Consider the following 22,378-nt stretch of genomic DNA (forward strand, 5'->3'; position numbering starts at 1 on the left):
TCAAAAAACAATTTGAAGCCTTTTTTGCAGAATCCTTTCCATGAAATCAATAAGAGTTCAAATCTGGAGCTGCAGAAAACGAGAATGTGTCCTCTAACGTGTCGCTGCGACTGTAAATCTGCAGATAAGTGCTCTCCAGAGGCGGCTGCGGATGCTTTACGGCTGTACCGATCAGGGCTGGACGCTGTTTTTCTTACACTGGAGCTGGAGTGATAAGACAGCGTGCCATTGTTGGACAGGGTGACGTATTTCTTCTTCCACTCCTTATTCAGAGAGTTGCCACTCCTCTTGAACAGGATGCCCTGATGAAAACAGACAATTGCAGATTTAGCATGACACACGGTCTGGCTAAATTTAGCGAGTGCCTTCAAAGCAGCTCAGAGCTCCTGTATTAATAGAAACACGCTGGGGAAAGGTTAGGAAAGATGAAACTGAAAGCTGCTGCGAAAAGCAGATAAATTCATTTTGGTTCCCTTCTCCTTTCTGAAAAGGGAGCTGGGATATGTTGTTTGGTTCCTCTGAGTTCTGTATTTTTGTTTGTAAAGAATACAGCCACAACTAGTTATCGATTAATCAATAATTCTGACGTATAATCATCAGAATAATCGATTAATTGACAATTCTCAATTAATCGGATAAAAAAAATTATGTTTTTCCATGTAGAATATTAGGAATATATTAACAAATGCAAATAAAACAACAATTCATTTTGAAGGTAAGAAAATAAAAATTGTATTGCCTAAAATGTAATAATAGCATTCCTACTGTGTCCACTTTATCATTTAAGGATAGATCTGCAGGGGTTTTAGGTACAAAATATTCACAAACAAAAAGGTTTTTATTATCTTAAATGCAAAATGCATGCATACTGTGTACAGTCTTGGCTCAATTACTATTCTTTCACCAAATCTAATGATTAATTGATAACTAGATTAGTTCACGATTATTTTAATAATCAATTAATCATGAATAATTCAGTCTTATTTGATACAAAGCTGTGAGATAGGAGGGATTCTCCTGGAAACTCCTTCTATGAATCGCTCATAAAAAAAAAAAAATCAATTAATCAGGATTAATCATTTCAGCCCTATGATCGATTAATCACAATTAATACGATTAATCGTTTGAACGCTAGCAAAAACAGCACAAACCTGTTTGAGCGGGACGCCTCGCACACCGCTCTGGTCCCCCTTTGAATCACCGGCTTTCTTGTCCGTGTCCCGGTTCTGAAACAAACCCCATAGAAAGTATTTCTAATCCCAGTAGAGATGAACGACAGGGGAGCCGGATGGAAATGAGAGTGAAATGACAGGAGAGGGAACGTTTGGCGGGGGACTGACCTTAAACAGGGAAGGTCGCCTGGGGATGGCCTTCAGACGCGAGCTGCCGCCCCCCTCCACCTGAGGCGCCCTCAGGTCTCTGTGACCCACCACGGGGGTGGAGGGGAGGGAGCAGGCGTAGCTGCTGCTGGGGCCATTACTGGCCTGAGAGGGGAGGTGGGGGGGAATCCAGAGGTCACAGGGTCAAGATGGGAATGGAGATGAGAAGGAGGAGATGGAGAGAGTGAGGATGATGTGAGTGAGTGATGAGGTGATAAAATGTGTCTGAGGTGGAGTAAAATTAGACCTTAAAGACATGATTTATATTTAAAATATATGTTCACTATAAAAACATAAAATCTAGTTACCCAGGCAGATTATTTAACACATAACAATAAATTTTTCTCACGTTTTAAGTGACATAATCTGAAATTGGAACTTGTACTTTTTTAACAATACTGCGGATTTATTGACTTACAACAAGCTTCTTTATCTTGATGAAATTTTATTTGCAAGTTATTTTGTCTCATTTCAAGTGTACCAAGATATTTCCACTAGAAAATAGAGTAAAAATAATTTTGAGTTTTTGCCGCCATTAAAAATATATTACATCTCATATTTTTTTTTATTTTTAGGTTATTCAAAGTGATTTAATAAAATTAAGGATGCTGCTTTATTCATCAAGTGATATTGATTAATAACATTATGCATAGCATAAAATATGCATTGAAAAATATGACAACATAATATGTTACAATATATTTAATAATATATAGGGACTTGCACTTTTCATATTAAAAATATATTACAACATATATTTACACAACCATGCTTTATTATATTAACTAATATTCTAATCAAATATATTTGTTAATGTATTGTAATATTAATCTGCCAATGCTAGATTGTAGCATATTACCCAATATATTGTGTATATATTTTGATAGATTAATGTGTCAATTCCCTGTATATTATATGGTATATTTGTCAATATATTTTAACATATAGGATAAAATCTCAACTTTAAAGCTCCAAGTGACACTGAAAGCAAATAAACTCCGTTTTATTGCTTCTGATGTAGTAAAATTACCTTAGCCTGTATGCTAGCAGCTAGCTCTCATGCTAACACACTCGTTACGTCACCAACGTAACGTTGGTGACGTATCGCTACACGATACGTCACCATATCGTGTAGCGATACGGTGACGATAACCTGACAGTAACGTTAGAAACCGCCTTGGTGGTACCTGTCCGGGCAGAGACGCTGATCCAGGTGTGGATCCTCCAGAGTGACTCGGCGAGTTGGGAAGAGATTTACACGCCAGCAGCGCCGCCTGTTTCTTCTGTGCTACGATCTTCTGGGCGGCTGAAAACCACACGGAGCTCCGGTTGAAACGTTGCGTCTCTGGTTAAGATGGAGGTCAGGGTGAAATGAGCTCACCTTCGGAGAAGACCCGGTCTACGTTGAACCCGTAGGTGGCGCAGGTCTCGTAAAACAGCGAGTGTTTCACGTCGATGCACAGCTGCCGGGCGCGCTGGTCCTCGATCACTCGGGGGTTGGTGCTGCTTATTTTATCTGATCAATCCACGATAACAGGACGGTATTAATCTATCTTTATTATGTAGCAATATTTGGTGATGGCAAACAAAATTTTTTTTGCAAAATGACAAATGAATACTGGAAAATTATAACAATATGGCATAAATGATTTACGAATTATGTACGTTAGTTTGGTCAAAATTATAAAAAAGTATTTAAATTATAATATTTCACACTTTTTCGAGTTTTAGCTCAATTATGGTATTGAAAAAATAGATTACTATGAGGATGGCTGGATCAATGGATGGGTGAATGGATTGGGAATTGACTCTTTCAGCTCTAACATCAACTATCCAATCCAGTCTTTCCAACTAAATAACAGTTTATTAATTCAAAAGTTTATTTTCCCACGTTCATCTGTTTTGGTGGGTTAAATCAAGTTTAATCCCAGGATGAGTAAATTCCACGGTGTAATCTGTGAGATTACCTTGGGTTCCCACCACGATGACGGGGATGTCTGAGCGGTGAGCACTGAGCTGGCTGTAGAGCTGGTAAAGCTCCTGGAAACTGGCTTCGTTCTCCAGACTGAAGACCATGATGACCGCATCGACCCAGCTGCAGAACTGGAAAACAAAACAAAACGTTAGCTCCAAGCTACCCTGGTTAAAACCTAACGTTAGCTCCAAGCTACCCAGGTAAAACCAAACGTTAGCTCCAAGCTACCCTGGTAAAAACAAAACGTTAGCTCCAAGCTACCCTGGTAAAACCAAACGTTAGCTCCAAGCTACCCTGGTAAAACCAAACGTTAGCTCCAAGCTACCCTGGTAAAACCAAACGTTAGCTCCAAGCTACCCTGGTAAAAACCAAACGTTAGCTCCAAGATACCCTGGTAAAACCAAACGTTAGCTCCAAGCTACCCTGGTAAAACCAAACGTTAGCTCCAAGCTACCCTGGTATACCTAACGTTAGCTCCAAGCTACCCTGGTAAAACCAAACGTTAGCTCCAAGCTACCCTGGTAAAAACAAACGTTAGCTCCAAGCTGCCCTGGTTAAAACCTAACGTTAGCTCCAAGCTACCCTGGTAAAACCAAACGTTAGCTCCAAGCTACCCTGGTAAAAACAAACGTTAGCTCCAAGCTACCCTGGTAAAAACCAAACGTTAGCTCCAAGCTACCCTGGTAAAAACCAAACGTTAGCTCCAAGCTACCCTGGTAAAACAAGACGTTAGCTCCAAGCTACCCTGATAAAAACCCATCACATTGTTCAACGATTTGGACTGTGTTGAAGATTTAAATGTTACCCAATCACTATATATGTAACACACCAGTTTGACAATACAAAGGCAATTCGATCAGGCAATTTATTCAAATTGCCTGATCGTAAACAACCATCATCTACTGCGAAGAAAGACGTGCTAAGCCCAACAATTTGGTTGGTAACGTTGGTATTGTACGCGAACTGAACTGCTTCATTCCCTCTGCTGCCATTGCTGCAACTACAGGCAAACTTCAATTCTAAAGTAGCGCAGAAAAGCAACATAATCATTCACAACTTCTCTTTCTGTTTGCTGATTGGTCCAGTTGAAATTCTACCGGAGTAATCCAAGTCAATGGGAGAAAATGCAGACGGAACAGTGAAGCAGGATTAGAGTTGAGAGGAATTGTGTAAATCCAAACAGATGATTCAGGTGTTACAGGTCTACATGTTTGCGTAAAACACACCTGTGCGTCAGGAGCTCCAGCTTCCTCGCGGATCAGCAATAGGTGACTCTGACTGTCCACCAGAACTTCCTTTTTATACCTTCCACCTGTCAGGAACAACAAAAGCAACGGGAAGGCAATTTAACAGGCCACTGAGCTGCAAAACAGCCAATCAGGTAATACTTTAATTTAAAACAAAACCGTTTCTACCATCAGGCTTCTCAATCGCAGCATAACTGCCTGTGATGTATTTGTTCACCAGCGCCGACTTTCCACTTTTCAAGCTGCCTAGAATGCCCTGAGAGGAAAAGGAAGGAAATACATTAAAAGAAGTAGAAGTTCTTCATGGTCAGTGATGGAGAACATCTCAAACCAAATTGTCAGACGTAATTAACAACTTTAATGCAGACTTTCAGTTCCTTTCTCACTTGCTGATTTCATCTGACTGAATTTGTAACTGTGACAACACTGGGTAAACAATGTTCTTTACAGTCCAACACCAAAACTATCGCTACTAAATAAGATTAGGGCTGAAACGATTAATCGTGAAGAAATTGTCATCTAAAGTAGTAATCAATTAATTAACTGGAGTAAAAAAATCCCCTATTAAGCACCTTTCTGCTGTCCATTTATGGATTCAAAAGGTAGTATTTTTAGCATCTTTGCAACAAATGATCAAATGTTCATTAATGGAATGCTACATTATTGCATTTTAGGACATAAAATTGTTGTTTTCTTATTAAAAAAAGTAATTAAACTATTTGCTTATTTGCATATTTTCATGTGTCAGATATTGTGTATAAAAAGGCTAAATGAATAATCAGCAAAATATGGCAATTTTTAAAATCCAATTAATTATCATAATAATCAATTAATCACTATAGTAATCAATGGAATAATTGATTATTAAAATAATTGGTAGCTGCAGGCCTAGTGAGCTTAAACAATGAGAGCATAATAGAAAACGCTGGACCATCTGAATGCGGTTTTTACTGACAGTTGGAAGACATTTAGATAAAACAAAGTGTTTTTCTTTTGTTAATTGAATGTTTTGCTTTTATTGTAATAGAGAACAAGTTCACAGACATCCAGTGACTTGGTCAAAAGCAGACCTGGTTGCAGTCTTTCATCAAACTGGGCTAAAAACAGAAAAATTCAAAGTAAAGAGCGACCCAAATCAGGTTCTTGTCACGAAGACAACTGAAAATCCACTTTTGTCCTGACCAAGCAATAGCAAACAATTGATTCCCCAAAGTTTAAATACAAATGACTAAAACTCTTGCTGTAATTAACACATATATAATTTTCAATTCATGAAAATGTCTTTTGTCTATCTTCAGTTAAAATGTGTCAAAGGGTTGGACACGGCTGATCTTGGAGATTGCAAAGTAAGGCTGTAGGAGGAGTTAGCAGCAACAATTAGACACCAGTGAATTTTTATTACTAATTATCTCTTAACGTGGTATTTTAGTCCCTGCAGAGTGCATGTTCTTAAATTAAATGCTGGATTTATCTTTCAGTGGGAGATTATGCTGCTTTAATTAAAGAAAATTATATTTTAAGGCTCTCTTTTACATCTATATAACAGTTGTCAGAATATTTGTGTCTGTACTCGCACAAATGATCTCAGAAAGCATTATCTCATTGTATTGTTTGCCATATTTTTATTAAAAATATGGCTTTTGTAACTGCTAAAGTCAACATGTGAAAAGATGCTCGGTTTATCACCAGTCTAGAGTAAATCTGGTGATTATTTCTTGGATTAATTGATTAATAAATGAATAGTAAAAGCTGGTTAATATGAGATTTTATTAACCGGTTGAAACTAAAACAGACACTTGATGAGTTTTAGGTAGAAAATATTTACGGACAAAGTCTTTTGTTTTTATCTTAAATGCAAAATGTGAATATTTTTGTACAGTTTTTGCTTAATTACTGCTCTGAGCATGCTGTTCTTTCAGTCTGTCCTAATAACAATTAATTAGTTACTTAATTAGTTACTCAATTAGTTGACGATTATTTCAATAATTGATTCATTACAATTAATCCGATTAATTGTTTTAGCAAGACAAACTCTTTCTATGTTTATGATGTAAAATGATTTGCAAATATGTACTTTGAATTATCTTGTGATATTTTGTGGTAACTATAAATATTATAATAAAAAACTATTATGTACTTACTTCAGATAACTGTATGGCTGTGGCAGAGCATTCAGTGTCTCAAGCACAAATATTATTCTTGAAAAATATTCCCACTTGAAAAAAGCTTCTTCTGTTACTTAAAAATATATATTTTAATCTGCACACAGTAACTGCATCTAATCATATTTTTGAATTTACAGATATTTATTGGGGCTTTTCTGAAACAAATGGTGAATAAAAAAGCAAAATTAACATTTTGGATTGCACTGTTCTATTTTTATTTATCACTAATAACTGAAATGTATCAGAAAAATAAATCAAAATCTAATTTTTTCACAATAAATGATAAAGGATATGATGAATACCTACACCTAGCCCTCCCTCAAAAAGAGTTTCACAACTTTATATGTCTAATTAAAATATGACAGGCTTTCCTTATTATAAACGTGATTTTAATTTGTAAAATTATGACATATTTTAGGGACTTCTAACTTGACAAATCAAAAAGTAAAAAATAGGAAAACTGGTTTATGTTTAAATGGATTTACTGGGATGAAAGGCATCATTTTCCCAGAGAGCAACTGCTGCAACTCAGCAGAAAACCAAATATTAGCTACTGTAATATGTTTCCTGTTATGCTGAACTGTGCAAAAAAAAAAAAAAAAAAGAAACAGTTTCTCTACAGTTTTATTACTCAGAATCAGTTTTTACTGTGAGCTGAACGTGTGATCCATCAGTTGCAGTGATGGAAACTCACCACTCTCAGCTCTGGGATGGATCGGCTCAGCATCCACTCCTGACTGTTGGCGATATTTACTAAAAAGACAGGCAGAGACAAATGTTCAGCGAGCTGCAGACACAGGGAGGGGATTCGTCATGTTGATTATACACAGAGAGGAGGGCAGCCATCTTAACTGCCTGTTGGAAGGGGTGATAAATCACACATCTGCAATGTGAGTTGCACGGGTGGTCCTGCAGGTCACAGTTATGAATATAACCTTTAATTCACAGCGGGGAAACCAGTTAGCTGCAACCATGCTGCTCTTTATCCACTGAGCTGTCCTTTATCTAAAGCATGAGAAAAGCAGTGTGTCTCTTGAAACCAGATGGTTTGATTTGTCTGCTGCTCAAAAATGTCTTAGCTTTTCACACTGTCTCCTTCCTCAAAGTAGAAAACGGAGCTAAAATTGATCATTGTAGCGATGCCTTAATAGGAATAACAATGAGTCACTGCAAACTGGGCAGGCAGAAGTGAAAGACTATAGAAAGTCTTTGAAATGTACTTCCCCACTTCAGAAAAATTATCTGCAAAGGCCGGAAGGTTCTTCAGAAAGATAAGACGGATTTAAATGCAGCTAATGCTATGCTGCATTGGTTAAGTAAACCTTTTAGATGTGTCTCAGCTTCAGCACGCTTGAGTCAAATAATGACATGATTAGCAGGACTCTGGAGAATTTGGCAGCTGATTAGGGATCAGAATAGCAATGTTTGTTACATTTTCACCTATCGTGTTCGCTTTCACTCTGACTGTTAAATTAACCAACCACTTTGAGAAACCTGTTCCCCTCCTTGCCTGTGGTGGCGCTGCACCAAGAACCACCAAAGGAAACGACACAAAGACGTCCGTAGAGTACTGAGTACGTCTTTCATTACTAATGTAAACTAAAACGGAGTGGTGTCAGATTTTAGCAGTGGTAGGATTTCTTTTTTGAAGACTACGAGCCATTTTTCCTGCTAGTGCTAGATTGATTGTTTTGGTTGTATTTACCCAGAACACCCTGTTCTATAGCTCACTTCCTACTTTTGAAGTGGCCTCTGGTCTGATTGCCGTTCATATGCATTCAAACCATACCAGAGTTCTCTTCAAGCAAACCGAGACCTGGGGTTGCATTTACACCAAGCCTGTTTGGTCCGTTTGAAGAGAAAGTTCCAAAAGTAGTAAGTGGGCTACAGCGCTGGGCATTATGGGTAAATATAACACAAAAACTCGCTACTCTAGGACTATCTAGAGAAATAGTTTGTAGCGTTCTGCTAAAGACTAAAGAGAGATGCTACAGCTGCGATAATACGACGCTACTCCAGTTTTGCTTACATTTCTACTAGAAGGAAGTTGGGCTCTTGTCTTCTTCTGTGGTTTTTGTATAGTTTCCTCCAGTGGTTCTTGGTGTAGCGCCCCCACAGGCGAATGGTAAGCACTTTTTTTAAACTTTCGTTTGAAAGTGAAAATGTAACAAATGTTGTAATTATGGACCCAATCGAGACGAGCCTACCGGACAATCAGGTGTGAAAAATCCAAATTCTTCAAGTCAACTCCCAAAAAAAGGTAACAGTCTCAAAGATCTAGGAAACTTTCTCAATCCAAGAAAAATTGACTTGTTTTATAATTTCTAACTGATAGTAAAGAGAGTAACAGATACAAGGTGTGGCTGTTTGTGTCTTTCAAATGCAAACTAAATCTGAGGCAGACGAATGCATGGTGAAAGTGGGCTTTCATGCGAGCTGCTGCTGCAGTCTGACTCTTTCCACACACAGAAAGGGCAATCCCTACCACACAAAACACACACAGGCACACACACTGACAGTCTGTCTCATTGTGTCTTTCTGACTGAAAGCCCTTTTTATGGCCCGGTGCTGGAGCCAGAAGTGATTAGACAGTGAAGTCCTTCAGCTGCTTCGCTGCACACATTTCCACAGAATCCCAATTACCTCCACTTCACCCATCCAGTTTATGTGTGGACACTCAAATAGTCAACTTTATTCTGTTTCTCTTAAACCTTAAAACCTTCCCCTCTATCTCGAATATACTACATCCTCATTCACATCTTGTCTTCCTCCTCTCCATCAGGCGCTGGTGCCTTTGTAACAGCAGCAATATTACTGTAGTATGGCAGGCCGATTTAACATAAAATCGGCTTCGCCACACCAGATTTCTTTAATTAGAATTTGATTTCACAAAATACCTAATTACATTGTGACTAGTAAATGACGTCAGATTTACCATTAATTTATATGGAAGCTTTAATTCAAGATATTTGCCATTAATTACTGACTATATGAAACTCCATCCATCCATTTTCTTACACCCTTGCCCCTTAGTGGGGTCGGGAGGGTTGCTCGTGCCCATCTCCAGCTAACGTTCCGGGCGAGAGGCGGGGTACAAGCCCTGGACAGGTCGCCAGTCTGTTGCAGGGCAACACAGAGACACACAGGACAAACAACCATGCACACACACACACCTAGGGGTAATTTGGAGAGGCCAATTTAACCTGACAGTCATGTTTTTGGACTGTGGGAGGAAACCAGAGTACCCGGAGAAAACCCACCATGCACAGGGAGAACATGCAAACTCCATGCAGAAAGACCGGGACCAGGAATTGTACCCAGAACCTTCTTGCTGCAAGGCAACAGCTCTACCAACTGCGCCACTGTGCAGCCCTATATGAAACTCATATTTCAGATATCAATGATTAATTTATGACTTCTAATAAAGTAAGCTTAAGATACCACATTTTCTCTTCCAACTAATCATAATTCTAACTAAAGATATCTTGAATGTATGTTTAGATAGGAGTACGGCAGGCCGTTTTAACATAAAATTGGTTTCACCACATATGACCGGATGTATTAGTAAATTAAGATATATATAATTATATTTTGACTAGACAAATACATATTCGAGATAATTACATTCAGGCTAGTATAAATGACATTAGATTTACGATTAATTTGTATGGGAGCCTTAATTCAATATGTTTACAATGAATTACTATCAGAAACACACGTCAAATATCAACAATTGAATTATGACAGTTAAAGTACATTAAAGATATCTCACATTCTGATTAGTCATAATTTTAATTAAAGATCTTGAATAACACCATAAATCAAGATACTTTAAATGTATTTTTAGATAGTTTCGGGTGGTGCAAACTGAGTTGCAGATATATTGAAAGCAAATAATGACGAGGCAAAGCTAAATGATAAATATAGAACTATAAACTCCAAATAAATTAGAGATATCTTTAATTAGATGGGGTTTTTTTCTATTTGAGACATCTTTAATTAACGTTATGGCTAGTCAGAAAGATTTTACTGATATCTCGAATTAGTATTTTGTTATTCAAAGCGATACATATTTACGTAGCATTTTGAAAGTTAAATAAAACAGAAAAATTGAAGATAAAAACAGACAAAAGATTTTTGAATATGCAGCAATGTCAAGTTGGGATTTTTTTTTTGTAGATTTCAGAAGCAGTCTTCCAAGTTCACGAAGTTTGTGTTCTGCAATATTGCACAACACAAAATGCACAATTTTTAGTTGAGATATCTGGTAATGAAATTTTGACTAGTCATAATTGCATTTGCAACATTTTAAATTGTAATTAAATTGTAATTATGACTTAGTGCTATCTTCTTGAAATGAATTTTCAAGTCAAAATATAATTGAAGATATTTTGAATTGTTATTCTTACTAGCCAGAATGTAAATGCAGATATCTTAAATTACCATTACGAACAGTCAAAAATGGATTTATAGATATCTTGTAGAATGTCTTATTGTAATGTTGCTACCAGTCATAATTTTGAAACACTGGTATGGGTGTGTTTTATAAGTTTGCATTTATTTCTGTTATTGTGTATCATGTCTCTGTCTTTTTATGTCTATGTGGATCATGAGTCTGTTGAATAAACCAACTAGTCATCCTCGGATAGTCAGTGGAAAGTGATTTTAGGTTAAAAAGGCTTTCCATACACTTTTAATTAACAGTCTGACTAGTCAGAATGACTTTACTGACATCTACAATTAGGAAAAACGTCACACATTTACGTAGCATTTTAAAAATTCAATGAAACAAACAAATAAATAATTATTTTTTTTTTTTGGGGGGGGGGGGCCGATTTTATGTTACAACGGCTTGCCACTGTAGCACGGGCGGCACGGGTCTGACGGTTGCCATGGCAACACTTCCTCCTGCTCCTGAGCGTGCGCGTGCGTGTGTATGCCGTGCATACAGAGGCTGGTTTATGTGCGCGCGCGCGCGTGTGAAACGGCGTGAATACACAATGAGTAAACGAATTAAAAAAAAAAAAAGGCGAGCTCTGTTGGATGTAACAAATCTTTAAATCTATTTTTATTCAAATCCCTGGAACGCTGCATATGCCCCCCCCCGCACCCCCACCCAAGTGAATTTAAATTTAAATAAAACCAGACTGAAACAAAGAGAGAGAGAGAGATGGAGAGAAAATGAATCCCCATCTGCAGAAGGTGCGGTGGGTGGAAAATATCAAAGACGGGATTAGAAATGTTCCCGATCGGTTGTGGCGCCAAACAGATACTCCGGTGACATTATGAGATTTAAACCCACACTGGGAGAAAACAAGGTCCACCCGTGTGTGGGGTGTCAGTGTCAGTGTGTGTGAAGGCTGATTACCCCTGCAGCCATGTGAAATCTGCCCCCGCTCTCAGGGGAATTAGATTAAGACGATTCTTTTTGGCAATCATCGCGCCAAACGGTAGTTTTTGTTTCCTGTATCACTCGGGATCCAGATGCACATGGCGGCAGGAAAATGTTCCCAAGCCACGTGACTTTATTACAGCCTGTGAGAGGTTTCTCTCTAAAAAAGATCAACCCCACCCAATTCCAGCCTGACTCATTTCAAATGGATGCCTCTGCACGGAGGAAGAGAACATGCTCAGAAAAGATCCTGCAGAAAAGACGCTAAGGGAAGATCATGAGCTGCAGAGTGACGTAGGGCTGGGCGATAAATCGATTTGTTTTTAATATCAATTAGTCGAATTTTTGGGTTTCTGAAGATCTAGTCTTTGGAAAACTTGGATGTTTTTAAACTAATTCGCTGTTTGGGTTTCCGTGGTTCGAAGTGATGCACACGCCCAAGGCCGCCATCTTGTTTAATCAAAACTTAAGACTTTGCATTCAGGAATATATAGATTAGACTAATCATTATTTTATTTAATTTTATTCAAAAGAATACAGTCTTATGACAGTAAAATACACAAGAATGAAGTTGAATAAAGTCGTAATTTTACTCCGTCACAAAAAATAGCAAAAAAATGTATTATACAAGATTGTTTCTCATTAAAACAATATTTTTCTCATAATTTTAAGGCATTCTTTTGGTAAAATTGTGTCTTTATTGGGCTAATATTACGAGTGTATTCTAGCTATGTGCTCTAATGTAAAACTCTTAGAAGGGACGACTGAAATAAATGAAAAGTTACTAAAAAAAACATTAATTCCTAGCAAAAAGTCACATTCCAAGAATACAGTGGTACGATAATAAAGTCATACAACAATAATACGAGAATAAAGTGTTAATATTACCAGGATACAGTTGTATTTCCAGGATCTTTAAATAATAATTTTATAAGAACCAAAGAAAAATAGCAAAACTTAAATAAGGAATGTTGAGCGTTTTGTTAAAATTATGAGAAAAAAATCATTTTAATAAAAAAGCTTGTTAATATCTAATGCGACCAGCTTCTTTCTTCAAAATAGATTCAGTTGTTTGCTCAAACTTTTCAAAGTCCTGCTGCTGAAAATAATTTGACCATGTTGAAATTTTAAGTATTTCCTAATCTGTAAAACTGATACAAAAGTAAAACTTAAGCCCAGTGAATTTTTGACTCATTCTGCTAATATTATGAGAATTTTCTCAAAATTAAAATTTTTCCTGTCATTTGTAATTCCTTTTTTTTTTTTTTTAGAAAATAAGCATAGAAAACAACTATTAAAATTGGATCGGGAAAAAAAAATTAATAGATTTTATTTTTAAGCCACATTGCCCAGCCTTAGCTACAACTTGTTAGCTAGGGCTGGGTGATTATCGCTTGAAAATAAAATCAGTATTTTCTGGTAAAATTGTGTCTTGTTTTCTGCTAATATGACAATTTTCTCATAAGTGAACAAAAATTCTCATAGCCTGGCCCTAATTTTCCATTGTTTAGTCCAGAGAAAAGATGATTGAAATAAAAGCAAATTTCTGAAAATATTGTCTGTCATTTGTAATTTCCATTTTAGAAAAAAATAGATAAATAAATAAAATCGAAGCTGATACGAAAAAAGGCAGACAAAATTTTTTATTTTATGTCTAAGCCGGATCGGCCATAGCTGTAATAATAATAATAATTGATTATTTTTTTCTATAATGTCCTTTACAACTTAAGATAACGCTACTGTATTGTAGCCACAGCTGCCCTGGGGTAAAAAAGGGCCTCATGTTTTATTTGCTAAGGCGATATGACTTAAAAATAAAATCTCCGATTAATCGATTTTCCTCTTTCTTTTCTATAAAGCATATAGAAACTTTGTACAAGTACAATTAGGGTCAGGCTACAATATATATATATTTATAATTTTGAGAATATAGTCATATTAATAAAACCAATATCAATTTTAACCAAAAACTAAAAAGTGATTTTATTTTAAGCCATATCGCCTAACCGTACAGTGTTTGTGACCTCCTACCTTCCTCCTCGCTGGAATCTCTCTGTATATAGACAGGAGGAGCTGCGGATGTTGGCCCTGCCGCCCCTGAGCTGCTCTTGGTGAAAATGCCACTGATGAATTTGAGCATCTTCCTGTCTTTAGCAGAGCCCCGCTGACCCTGCTGCGCCTGGGTGTCCCTGACCAGCCCCAGGTCCTCAGAAAGGCTGTTCAGGTCGCTGTTGTCCAGCGTGCGGCTTTTACCCTTACGTGCCGGTTTGGGGACCTGGTTGGCCGGTGCAGGGAGGGAGGCCGAGCCCGTCTTCAGCCGATCCTTCCTGGGGATGTCCCTCATCACCGCGGCCACACCACCTCCGATGTCCAGAGACATCCCAGTTTGAGACTCGTCCCGTAGGTCCCTCCAGGCTTCCGGTCGGCTTGCTTCGGCCCATGATGCCCGGCAGGGACCCGGCGACCGCGTCGTCACGCGGCAGTCCTTCCGGTCGAGGCTCTGGGCCGAGGTAGGGCTGCGTTCCCGACCCTCCCTGGAGTCGCGGCCTCGGTTGGTCACGCTGCTGTGGGACTTCAGCAGACTCACGGGCCGCTGTCCCGCTGGCCGGATAGGGAAGCTGGTCCTGGTGGGAGTTCGGCTCGGTTCGACCAGCTCGGTTGGCGGTGTTGTGATCATTGATGGAGACCAGCATCGCATTGACTCAACGGCGTCTACAGACCTGGTCTGCTGGATCGTACCTCTCTCAGCAGGTAGGGGGATTGAGAGGTTGCGTGGTGGCTTTTCAGGGGCTTTACCTGCAGCATCTACGGTATCTCTCTGAGGACTACGAGGTTTTCTCTCTCCAGCTCCATTCTCAGCCAGGATCGGAGCCCCAATCTCTTCTCCTGGACTTCTTTCCTGGTCGGCCTCCGCCTCCTTCTCCTGGGTGCTTTTCTTGGCCTCCCCTCCATTCTCCTCCACAGCCTCTACCTTCACCAAGGTGAGGGAGATGAGGTAGGTGGTTCGTTGCTGCAGGGCGCCTCCTCCACTCATGGGGTCAGGCTTTGGTGGATCTCCAGTCAATGAATGAAACCGGACAGAAGACCACGAACAAGTTTGCCAGTTTGTTGAGGTATGAAGGATTCCCACGGCTCAGCGGAGACGAAAAACTCCTCGGAAGACTCAACTGCAGAGGGGCGACTGGTTTCATCCATCCCTCAAATTCCTGCTTCAAAGTTTCTTGATTTCAGTCACAGATTTCTTTGCCGATCGTCACCCTTCTTAGACATTTGAGCAAAAACTCTATCAGCTTTCTGCCAGTGCAGCCCAAGCAGCTCTTTTGTTCCTGGAAACAGCCAATTAAAACCTATCACTGCAGATGCAAACCGCTACTCAGGCACTCGTCTTCATTATCATGCCCGATGAATCCTTCTTGATGGCAGTTGTTTACCCATTCTGGAGGGCTGTTCAGTCCATGCAGCAATAAAAAAAAAACCTTGATTCAGATCAGAATAGCAAGTGCCCTGCAGTGTACGTCATCAATAACGAGAGGAAGAGCAGCTGTTAAGTGGACAGGTGAAAATTCATTAGCAGCATGGCACAGGACACCCGAACCGTGATCATCACCGTGGGTGAGTCTCGCAGAGTGCGCCGCCTCGCTGATGAGGAGGTGCCGCAGGGGATCCGGAGGAGAAGCCAGCAGGAGTCCGGGTGGATATGTGGAGATGTCCATCACGCTCCTGTCTCCGACTCCTGGAGCACCTCTGTCCTCCCAGCGCGTCGGGCGTTGTTGCTGAGCATGGCACCGCGGAGGAGGCGGTGAGGCTGAGGCGAGTCACCGCTCCGAAGCCCTCCGACCGAAGCGCCGTCACTCGGGTTCAGCGGGTCCGGAGCACATCACACACCCTCCCTCCTCTGCGTTTCACCAGGAGTCTTCGGTGCCCCTCCTTCACCAAGCCCCTCCCCGATCCAATATGGAATCCATACAATGCAGAGAGATCCGTGTTTCTTCTTCTTCTTCTCTCCTTTCCCAACCACTAAGACCGTCCCTGCTTTTTATTGCTCATCCCATCTCCATCTCCATCCCCTCCCCTTCGGCTGGTGGTAAACCAGCGGTGCACACACCCACCCACACACGCGCGCACGCGCACACACACACACACACACACACACACACACACACACACACACACACACACACACACACACACACACACACACACACACACACGCACGCACGCACGCACGCACGCGCGCGCGCGCGCGCGCGCACACACACTGAAAACGCTGCTAAACGAGGCGACACTGCAGGAGGAAAGATCAGTGACAGGGAGAGGCAAGCAGGCAAGGTTAAACGGCAATGACAAACAGAAAGAGGCAGGAAACAAAGAGGAATGCTTTTTTCTTTCTGTGTGTGTGTGTGTGTGTGTGTGTGTGTGTGTGTGTGTGTGTGTGTGTGTGTGTGTGTGCGTGCGTGTGTGTGTGTGTGTGTGTGTGTTTCTTTCTTTGTGCAACACTGCTGCTGCTGCCTAGGTTTCATCACCATCCTTCATCGGTCTTCAGCCGTGTTTGTGTGAAAAAGTGTGTGGCTCCTCCTCAGTGGGAGGCTTGGCTTATTTGTTGCTAAGGTGTTACAATCTTCCTGGCTCTGGTGGCACAATCATCCCCTCCTCCTCTTCCTCCAATTCCTCCTCTTCCTCCTCTGCCATCCTCTGTGTTGTAATTTCTCCCAGGGTATAAAAACGGTGTTTGTGTCTGTGAGTGAATGCGCTGAATGAAAGAGATTTCCACTGAGTTTATTGATCTGTAGTCTATTGCCTGCTAGTGTGTGTTCATTAGTCAAAGCGGGTGAGCTCTTGGCTCCCAGTGTGAGACATTGACAGCATGTTGGACATCAATATAAGACAGACACAATGCAAACGTAATGAAAATATTCATTTTGCATGCAGTAACTTGTAAAAACACTTATATGGTTTGAGATTCTTCATATTTTGTCACCCAATGTGAAGCCAGTGGGTCATTTTTGTCAAGTTGCGAAGGATATAAACTTATCCCACCAACACAGGAGGTAAAATGTCCTCATGGTAACATATTTTCCCAACTAATTAAAGTCTTAAAATGGAAAAGGATGGAAAATATTGGGTACGATGCAAAGACTCTTCCTGCTAAAGTGGATGAGATGTGACCGGTCAAATAAAAATAGGCGAAAGTGTTGCTCTTTATGCAAATCTGCAAGTGACTCAAAATATTTACAGCTTGAAAGTGTATATCAAGCTGTATCTGTATACAATCTAAAGGTTGTTTTACAAATTTATCTTAAAGTCAAAATCATATGAGAGTAATAACATGGGAATAAAGTGATAATATTATGAAAATAAAGTCAAAATAATACAAAAATAGTCATAATAATATCAAGAAAAAGTCATAATAATACGAGTATAAACTTGTAATAATACTGTAATAAAATTATTGTATTATCAGAATAAAGACATTGATGACACATTTATTATCACATTGGTAATGTGGTAATAAAGATGTAATAATATCAGAATAACATCGTAATAATATGAGAATAAAGTCATTGCAATAATACCAAAATAAAGTTGTAAGAATATGAGTATAAAATAAACGAGACTAAAAATGTAATAATAACAAAGTCATTATATTACCAGAATAAATATATATTAATGCAAGAATCAAGTTGTAACAATACCTAAAAACAGTGGAATAAAACCATAATAGTAGCAGAATAAAGTTGACTTAAAACTGCAAAATTATGAGAATAAAGTAATAATAAAAAACAAAGTTGTGATAATTCTAGAATAAAGTTTAATGAGAACTCCAAGCAGTGTTACTCTGCGTTAAAATGATGATCACCTCCTGAAGCTGCACTTTGTTATCAGTTTGACAAATAAGGAAGTACTTCCTCTTTTAAAACGCCAGCATTAAATTATCAGCAGCAGCAGCAGGACTTTGAAACGACTGAACAAACTGCTGAGTTTGTAGAAGAAAGAAAAACACAGACTGGAAAAGGTGATCAGATCCTCACAACTATTGAAGCTTTTCTCCCATTAAAATGACTTTTTTTGGTAATATTATTCTCTGATATGGCCCTACTCAGTTGTAGGCCATAACTTTACAAATTATTTATTTGTTTAAAAGAATAAAACTAGGAGCTATATTCCTTCTGCTGCATAATTATGCACTACTTTGCGTTCACATAAAATACTAATAAATCTTAAGGAAAATATGGGTTGTGATAAGTTCAGGAGTTTTAAATTATGTGATTATATTCAGAATATTTTAGTAGTTATTTGCTCAGGTTTGCACAACATTTTTAAGCCATCAGTTCATGAAAAATTAACCAGTAGGTGGAAATGATCAAAATATATTTGACAGTAATTAAGCAGCAACTTTCAGATCATTTTAAAGGAGTAAATAAATATTCTGTAGGTTTTCTTTTGTAAACTACATCTTCAAAACCAATTATACAAGAGGAACTGCTGCAACACCAGACACACTCCAGAAAACACGATTACACACCGATCGCTTGAGTTATTACCGGCTATAATTTCATGTTAATTACTCTCCGGGGGAGGGGAAAACAGAAAAAAAACTGTTTGATGTGAAATATTTCCTAACACACCAGTGCACAGCAGCCATCTCCTCATAATACAGGATGTGGTGGTCCACCTGCTCCGCCTGGTCCCCCTCCCTGCCTCAGTCAGCGAGAGGGCATTAAATACTCACACTGAATACAAAAGAGCTCTGAAAAACCGCCTTTGGCTCAAGGGGAAGCTACGCATCCTCAGAGGAAACAGAGAGTAAACAGAGAGCTGAAGCTGTGTTTTCTAGCTGTACGTAAAACACAGTCTGAGCGAGAGGCAGCGCATGCTGCAGGTTGCATTGCTGCACTGTGAAATTCTCCTTATTGTGACACGTCTATATGAATAACGCATGCACACGTCCAAACGACGCTGAATCCCCAACACACCATTTGCACATTTGGGTGGGAGCTGTCAGATGGCCGGTGGCCAAGGGCAGTGGTCATGCTGGGTGATTTTTCATTTCTCCTTCACTGCGAGCTGCCATATTTCTCCACTCCATGCTGCAGTGAGCACCATATATATATATATATATATATATATATATATATATATATATATATATATATATATATATAATTTTTTTTGCCAATTATTTTTATCATGGTGGGCACTCATTGTATGTTTTTATTATACATCATAAAAACTGCTTTTGTGATAAGAAATTTAATTTATTGTTTCTACAAATTTCTACTCTATGTAATAATAATTTTTTAAAGTATGCAATATAAGAAATATTTCATTAGCTGCATGAAAATAATCTGATGCAGTAATAATTTGGATAACAGGTTTTGTGTTACAAATTTCAGATATCCACACAGTAATTCAGGTATGGAAGTATTAGGCAACAATTTAACATGTAAATAGATTTTTTTTATTTGGAAAATATTTTATTTTATTCAACATTGCAGTAGTTTTTGACATATCAGCTTCCCAGGAGAACCTCCTCCTTTTTTATCTACTATTTTTGTCTCTTTTTCACCGTTCCTCTGACATCCAGCCACTCCACTACATCCAAGAGAGCGCTGGCTCTGTTTTTAGAGCCGGGTCCCAGCGAGGATTCTCCTGCTTTGATCTGCGCTAAAGCACTGACACTCAAGCAGACTAATTATACAAAAACAGTTTTCTGCTCATGATATGGGGGTCAGGCCTTTCATAATGTATGAAGATCAGCCAGTTCTTAAAAACACCTCAGAGCTTCACAGATCTGCCCTGAAGCCGACCTCCAGCTGAAAATTTGAGAAACTAAATATTCTGATCTCACCAGCGACACGTTCAGTTTCCTCAGACTCAAACTGAAGACTTGATTACTGGGACTGAATCTTGAAAAGGAAAATTAAAGAAAGTAACTTGCTTATTTCCATCCAAGTTCTTGTCCCTTGGTGGGGTCAGGAGGTGCCTCTCCAGCTAACGTTCTGGGCGAGACGGTGGGGTCACCCTGGACAGGTCGCCAGTCTGTCACAGGGCAACACAGAGACACACAGGACACACAACCACACACACACTCACACCTAGGGGCAATTTGGAGAGGCCAATTAACCTGACAGTCATGTTTTTGGACTGTGGGAGGAAACCGGAGTACCTGGAGAAAACCCACCATGCACAGGGAGAACATGGAGACTCCATGCAGAAAGACCAGGGCTGGGAATCGAACCCAGAACCTTCTTGCTGCAAGGCAACAGCTCTACCAACTCCGCCACTGTGCAGCCCAACTTGATTATTTTTGTATTTTATACATAAAATAATAAACATTTATTTTAGTAATCAATTATTCTATCAATCATGTTGATGATTAATCAATTAATTGGATAAAAAATGGGCACATTCTCACTACTTAAACATTTTTATATTGTATGAGAAATACATTAAAAGAGGAATATAAACACGTAATTCAGATAATTCTGTAAACATAAAAATTAATATTTTATTGACAAGAATTCAATAACTTAGCATCCCTTTACTGAATTTTAGTGGATTTTAACTGGGTGAAGGGAAAACTAGTCCATTTGAGAAGTTTTGGGTATTTCATATTTACAGGCAGAGCTGTTTTTATATAACTGTATCTTAAATGCAAAATGCATGTACAGTATATTTTGTACATTTTTAGCTTAATTACTGCAGTGGCTGTTTTGATTTTTCAGAAAACTACCACTACTCCAAGTCTAGTTAACAATTAATCAGTTACTAAATTAATTGATGACTTCAAAAATCGTCGATTAATCTTTTCAGGCCTACATGAGTTTAAAATGTATATTCATTACCTGAATAATTTTGAAAACAATTTAATTTGTTTACTAATTGTTTTGGACTTGACAATACATCCAATTTGTTTTTATTTTGATGATGTCTTCTTGAAAATCAAGTGCCTTGAGTTCATCTGCACCACTTAAACCGCCATCTTGGAGGAAATCTGGATCGTTTTCAAAAGCACTCCAAATAGCTTCCTGCTAATGGGAAGATCTGGCAATAAACTAACTGAATAAAGGAGAATTTAAATACTGGTGAGGTGATTAGCTGGGAGGAAACGAAATATAAACACAGCAGAGAGAAATTTAGGGGGGAAACCTGAAACTGAGATAAACAGAAAACAGAAAGAAACACTCATCTTTGGAAATAAGTTCAAAGTATAAATGAACACAAAGAATAAACTAAAATTACTAGATCTAAACAATAAAGAAATGATCAAAACAGAAACAAAAACTGAGTTTCTGTGTTTCTCAGTTTTGTTCTCCCCTCTTAAAAAAACAAATGTTTATTCTGAAACTAGAAGAGTATCTGAAATGTTTCCATAAAATATCCTGTCAGCACAATTATGATCCAGTTTTTTGTAAAAGCTTTTATTAAAAGATTTTAAAAGTTGGCACTGACTCTGACTGTACAATCTTGCCCAAAATAAAATCTTCTCATTTCTAGTTCTGTGTATTTTAGTTATGATCACTTCTGTGTACAATCAGCTTGATGTGTATTTTAAACGGAAACTTTATAAAACGTTTATTTATCTTTGATTAACTTGCCTTGATTTCTGTCTTCTAAATAAATCCTAAAGGTTAGCTTGTTTCTTTATTTGCTGTTATAACAGTAACTAAATTCAATATTATTCTGAAAATTAAACACAGCAATTATTTAGCTCAGTCAACTTTCAGAAAAATATTGAATTTAATTACTGTTATAACAGCAATTGGACTACTTAATTTAGTCAATTTAGGTCTGGTTAAATTATAAAATAACTATTATTATTAGTTTTTTGGGAAAGCTGAATTTCACTTGCAGCAAGAAGGTTCTGGGTTCGATTCCCAGCCCGGTCTTTCTGCATGGAGTTTGCATGTTCTCCCTGTGCATGGTGGGTTTTCTCCGGGTACTCCGGTTTCCTCCCACAGTCCAAAAACATGACTGTCAGGTTAATTGGCCTCTCCAAATTGTCCCTAGGTGTGTGTGTGCATGGTTGTGTGTCTCTGTGTGTCTCTGTGTTGCCCTGCGACAGACTGGCGACCTGTCCAGGGTGACCCCACGTTAGCTGGAGATAGGCACCAGCACCTCCTGACCCCACTGAGGGACAAACGTGTACAGAAAATGGATGGATGGATGAATTTCACTATCCATACCCACACAGCCAATATCCACAGAGACAACAGGAC

General features: G+C 38.8%; 1 protein-coding gene across 5 annotated transcripts in view; it reads right to left on the minus strand.

Annotated features, from left to right (window-relative positions):
* The window catches only part of agap2 (ArfGAP with GTPase domain, ankyrin repeat and PH domain 2), a 32,657-nt gene that overhangs the window by 8,113 nt on the left and 2,166 nt on the right, over positions 1 to 22,378 (minus strand). For 2 of the 5 annotated variants that reach the window (XM_008414639.3, XM_008414638.3), the window contains exons 2-10: positions 7,461 to 7,519; positions 4,770 to 4,857; positions 4,581 to 4,666; positions 3,347 to 3,482; positions 2,761 to 2,895; positions 2,567 to 2,685; positions 1,341 to 1,484; positions 1,152 to 1,226; positions 198 to 302 (exon numbers count right to left, since the gene is read on the minus strand). In XM_008414639.3, coding sequence (XP_008412861.1) covers positions 198 to 302; positions 1,152 to 1,226; positions 1,341 to 1,484; positions 2,567 to 2,685; positions 2,761 to 2,895; positions 3,347 to 3,482; positions 4,581 to 4,666; positions 4,770 to 4,857; positions 7,461 to 7,519 — 947 coding nt within the window. Of the gene's footprint in view, positions 1 to 197; positions 303 to 1,151; positions 1,227 to 1,340; positions 1,485 to 2,566; positions 2,686 to 2,760; positions 2,896 to 3,346; positions 3,483 to 4,580; positions 4,667 to 4,769; positions 4,858 to 7,460; positions 7,520 to 14,189; positions 16,216 to 22,378 lie in introns of those variants that run through there. The other 3 variants (XM_008414635.3, XM_008414634.3, XM_008414637.3) reach the window with 3 other exon arrangements.

Source organism: Poecilia reticulata, chromosome 7, assembly GCF_904066995.2.
Source record: "Poecilia reticulata chromosome 7, P_reticulata-male-v2, whole genome shotgun sequence".
Classification (NCBI taxonomy): domain Eukaryota; kingdom Metazoa; phylum Chordata; class Actinopteri; order Cyprinodontiformes; family Poeciliidae; genus Poecilia; species Poecilia reticulata.